This window comes from Austrofundulus limnaeus, unplaced genomic scaffold (genome assembly GCF_001266775.1).
Source record: "Austrofundulus limnaeus strain Quisiro unplaced genomic scaffold, Austrofundulus_limnaeus-1.0 Scaffold4, whole genome shotgun sequence".
Taxonomy (NCBI): domain Eukaryota; kingdom Metazoa; phylum Chordata; class Actinopteri; order Cyprinodontiformes; family Rivulidae; genus Austrofundulus; species Austrofundulus limnaeus.
In genome coordinates this window covers 1672219-1676894 of record NW_013952406.1, presented here as the reverse complement: position 1 = coordinate 1676894, position 4676 = coordinate 1672219, and the positions used below count along the sequence as shown (strand labels likewise).

Here is a 4676-nt window from a genome sequence, read left to right as displayed (position 1 = left end):
TGTTGTAGGTCTTTGGTGCTGGTCTGTGGGTTGACTCTGACTATTCTCAACATCCTTCACTTCTGTTTATTACTGTGCCTGTGGTCCTACATTTTCTCACAATGTTTCTCACAGTGGAGACTGAAAGCTGAAATCTCTGAGACAGCTTTCTGTATCCTTCCCCTAAACCATGACGGAGAACAATCTTTGTTTTCGGCTCATTTGAAAGTTGTTTTCAGACTCCCATGCTGCCACTCTTCAGAGAAGATGCAAAGAGGAGAAAAACTTACAATTGCCCCCCTTAAATACCMTTTCTCATAATTGGAGTCACCTGTGTATGGAGGTCAAGGGTCACTGAACTTACCAAACCAAATTTGAGTTCCAATAATTAGTTCTAAAGGTTTTGAAATCAATAAAATGACAACAGCGCCCAAATTTATGCACCTGTCTAATTTTGTTTAAACAATTATTGCACACTTTGTGTAAATCATAAAAACTTCATTTCACTTCTCTGTTCATGTGGTTTGCTTCATTATCACTTGAGTCAAATAAACTACAGAGAACAGATCTGTTGGCTTTGTTTCCCATCAACAAAATGTTTTATTTTTAATGAACTTCCAAAATCACCTCATATAAATACCAGAACACCTTAAACAACGTCAGCCTGAATGTGAGTTCTGGTGCTGGGAGGTCATATATGCTAAGCTCTGCTGTATCTAGTTTGTTTTCTTGTGATTCTGCTTCAGTGATGATATCAGGACCACATGTGGGGGGGATGAGTCAGAGTGTAACATCATACCAGCTGGTGACGGTCAGAGGTGAGTGTGTGTCTGTGTGTGTGTGTGTGTATGTGTGTGTTTTACAGTCTGTAACCTGAGTTGGTTCTCTGTCATTGAGGTGATGAATCAGAGGGGGGACTTCTAACGTGGGCTCTGGGGCGGGGGTCCAGTTGTTGCATAAACTGTATGAAATGTACGAACACAAAAATAAAAGATCCGAACATGTTTATGTTCTGCTTTCATCTGTAAGAGCAGATTAACCGCATCCCTAATCTGAAACTGAACCTGTTGAAGGATTAGGTGACCCCCGTCCCTTCCTGACCTCAGACCTAAAGTTTAATTTTTTTGTATTAAAGGTTTATTCAGCCTCAGCTCACAGACTCTGAGGACACAGGTGTGTTGGGCTGAGTGATTACGCAGGTGATTGAGCATAAACCCAAGAATCAAGAGGATTTTCAACCCAATTACCCTTCAAATCCTCCTCCGGTCAGTTCCCGGACAGCTGGGAACCGAACGGAGGAGTGTCAGATGCCAGCATACACACACACACACTCACACACACACACACACACACTGAGATGACAACACGGAGCAGGAATAGAAACAGGTTGTGTATAAAAGCCGTGGATTGAGCCGAGCCCAGACAGAAACAGAGGCTCCGTCCAGCTGCAGCTGAAGCTGAAGCTGAAGCGTCCTGCAGAGGAAACATCTCCGGCACTAAAGAGGCTTTCAGGACCCAGAGAGGGAGACAGATGCCCATCTGCAGCATGCTGGAGAAAAGCAACGGGGTGGTGGTGGGAGCAGAGCTGACCTGCAGCGTCCGGGAGGAGAACAAGGCCAAGAAGGAGACCTACAGCGCTGACTGGAACAGTGTTGGTCTGAAAACACGGCCTGAGGACAGGTGAGACCACACCTGTTCTAATTCATCAACAAGCACCCCTCTAACGTCTCTAATATCTCTAATGTCTCTAATGTCTCTAATGTCTCTAATGTCTCTAATGTCTCTAACATCTCTAATGTCTCTGTCTCTAATGTCTCTAATGTCTCTAATGTCTCTAATGTCTCTAACGTCTCTAATGTCTCTAATATCTCTAACGTTTCTAATGTCTCTAATGTCTCTAATATCTCTAACGTCTCTAATGTCTCTAATGTCTCTAATGTCTCTAACGTCTCTAACGTCTCTAATATCTCTAATGTCTCTAATGTCTCTAATGTCTCTAATGTCTCTAATGTCTCTAACGTCTCTAATGTCTCTAATATCTCTAACGTTTCTAATGTCTCTAATGTCTCTAATATCTCTAACGTCTCTAATGTCTCTAATGTCTCTAATGTCTCTAACGTCTCTAATGTCTCTAATGTCTCTAATGTCTCTAACGTCTCTAATGTCTCTAACATCTCTAATGTCTCTGTCTCTAATGTCTCTAACATCTCTAATGTCTCTAACATCTCTGTCTCTAATGTCTCTAATGTCTCTAACATCTCTAATGTCTCTGTCTCTAATGTCTCTAATGTCTCTAACATCTCTAATGTCTCTGTCTCTAATATCTCTAATGTCTCTAATGTCTCTAACATCTCTAACATCTCTAATGTCTCTGTCTCTAATATCTCTAATGTCTCTAATGTCTCTAACATCTCTAATGTCTCTGTCTCTAATGTCTCTAATGTCTCTAATGTCTCTAACATCTCTAATGTCTCTGTCTCTAATGTCTCTAACATCTCTAATGTCTCTGTCTCTAATGTCTCTAACATCTCTAATGTCTCTGTCTCTAACGTCTCTAATGTCTCTAATGTCTCTAATGTCTCTAATGTCTCTAACGTCTCTAACGTCTCTAATGTCTCTAACATCTCTAATGTCTCTGTCTCTAATGTCTCTAATGTCTCTAATGTCTCTAATGTCTCTAATGTCTCTAATGTCTCTGTCTCTAATGTCTCTAATGTCTCTGTCTCTAATGTCTCTAACGTGACTTTTTCCTGCTGTCCTCAGACAGACCCTGAATATGAACGACGACTCCCGCAGAGAGACCCTGTCCCGGCAGTGGCAGTGCCGCTCCCTGATCCAGACCTGTCCCTCCGGGGTCTTCAGGGTGGGCACCGTGGAAAGAGGGGTGAGCGAGCACCAGCTGCTGCCCAGGAGGAGCACCCTCCCGCTGCCCATCTTCAGCCCCGCCGAGCTGGGCGTCAGGCTGGGGCGCGGGGCCCCCCACACCGAGCAGGACCTGCAGCCCTGCCACACCCCGGACGGAGTCTGTCCCGGCAAGAGGTCCGTGGACGAAATCACCCGGGACCTGCCGCCCGTCAAGCCCGTCTTTATGGAGTTCGTTAAAGTCCCCAAAGCCCTGGGTCGCTCCATGTCCCAGGAGGCCCAGAGGGGCTGAGAGGAGGAGGAGGAGGATCATCGTCATGTAGACTCAACTCTACTGACATTTTTCAGAAAATTATCAGTTTTAATGTTGGTATTTCCTGTATTTATCACTGTGACAGAGAGGATAGATGAAGAGCTCTTATTGTGAAGCTTGCACTCATGCACTTTTATTTTGAAAAGTGCCAATTTTAAGACAGGATTGTTTTGGATATATGGCAACACGTGTACGATAGAGAAGTTTAAATGTGTACGGAAAGATGGGAAGAGGTGGAGGATGGCTAGAGGAAGTGTGAGGGAGGAGGGAGGAGAGGAGGGGGAGGAGGGAGGAGAGGAGGGGGGGAACATAATGTTTGACTTGGTTCTCCTCCAGAAGCTTCTGCCAGCTTCTGATCTGTGTGGAGAGAACAGAATGCGCTGGCACTGTCACACACTGTTGGTGTTCAGAGTGTGTGTTTCTATGTGTGTGTGGACTGTCAAACACCTAGACTGACCCACAACAACACACTTGTTTTACTGTTTGTTAGATCCTTGACACTCTTCGGTGTTCAGGCATGTAAATGAATTGAAAATGTGTGAATATATTATTCTTTTTTTCTTAGAAATGTGTTATTTTTACGAATAAAATAAAAAATTACTCTTACTTTTCAGTCTACATGTTGATTAATGCATATTAAACTTTTTTATTCTCTAACCTCTGAAGGTTTAGTGAAAATATAATTGCAGTTCCTAAACTTTTAACTTCTGACTCCCAAAATAAAAATGCTAAMGTAGACTCCGAACATTCGTTGAACAAGTAAATAAAACAACACATCATGAAGCGTTAATTCAATCTGGAAGACTCTTCAGCCTCATCTGCATCACCCAGTTGCTGCATCACATCAAGGCCCTGCGCAGAGGTTTCTAGTAACTATGTACATTTACTTTGTTACAGTACTTAAGTAGTTTTTTGAGGATTTGTAATTTTACCAATTATTTTTAAATAGCTACTTTTACTTTTATTTTGTTACATTTTAAAGCTAAAAATGATACTTTTACTTCTTTACTTTAAAATTTAACACCTAGTTACTCGTTAAAAAATTAAATATGTTCGAACTCATCATGAAAGATGTTTTTGCACTTTAAAATGAAGTGTTGAATTTACTCAATAAAGTCATGTTAACTGACTCCACTGAGTCTAGCTGAGTAAATTGAGCAAAGGATATACATATATCGCTCAATTTACTCAACCTGGCTTAGTGGAACCAGTTTGGTTCAGTAAATTCAACAGTTTATATCTCAGAGAGTGTGTAAATGTACTTTTACTTTCCCAACATTTGTGAACAGTTTTATGACTTTTATTGAGTAGTTTTCTCATCAGTGAAATTTATTTTTTACCAAAGTCATTTTCTGTTCATGTAATTTTACTTTTACTCACCGTATTTATTCGTGTATAATACGACCCACCCTATTTTTTATCTTAAAAAGCGTAAAAAATTTAATTCTCATACTACCTCTAATTTCATATGGACTTCAGGATTTTTCAGCCTTTGCAGTCTTTATATATACGTGTATATATA

General features: G+C 41.2%; 1 protein-coding gene across 1 annotated transcript; it reads left to right on the top strand.

The window, feature by feature from the left end:
• The first annotated feature begins 1404 nt into the window (after positions 1–1404).
• Positions 1405–3760, top strand: tcap (titin-cap (telethonin)). The gene is made up of 2 exons (XM_014021946.1): positions 1405–1659; positions 2743–3760. Exons 1-2 carry the CDS (start codon positions 1511–1513, stop codon positions 3131–3133), a joined length of 540 nt encoding a protein of 179 aa, XP_013877400.1. The 5' UTR covers positions 1405–1510; the 3' UTR covers positions 3134–3760.
• The last annotated feature ends 916 nt before the right edge of the window (positions 3761–4676 follow it).

Bases quoted from the DNA above. Each gene is read 5' to 3' on its own strand.
- tcap (XM_014021946.1), top strand. From the start codon at position 1,511: ATGCCCATCTGCAGCATGCTGGAGAAAAGCAACGGGGTGGTGGTGGGA. The intron at 1,660-2,742 runs GTGAGACCACAC...TGCTGTCCTCAG, and splicing joins AAAACACGGCCTGAGGACAG to ACAGACCCTGAATATGAACG.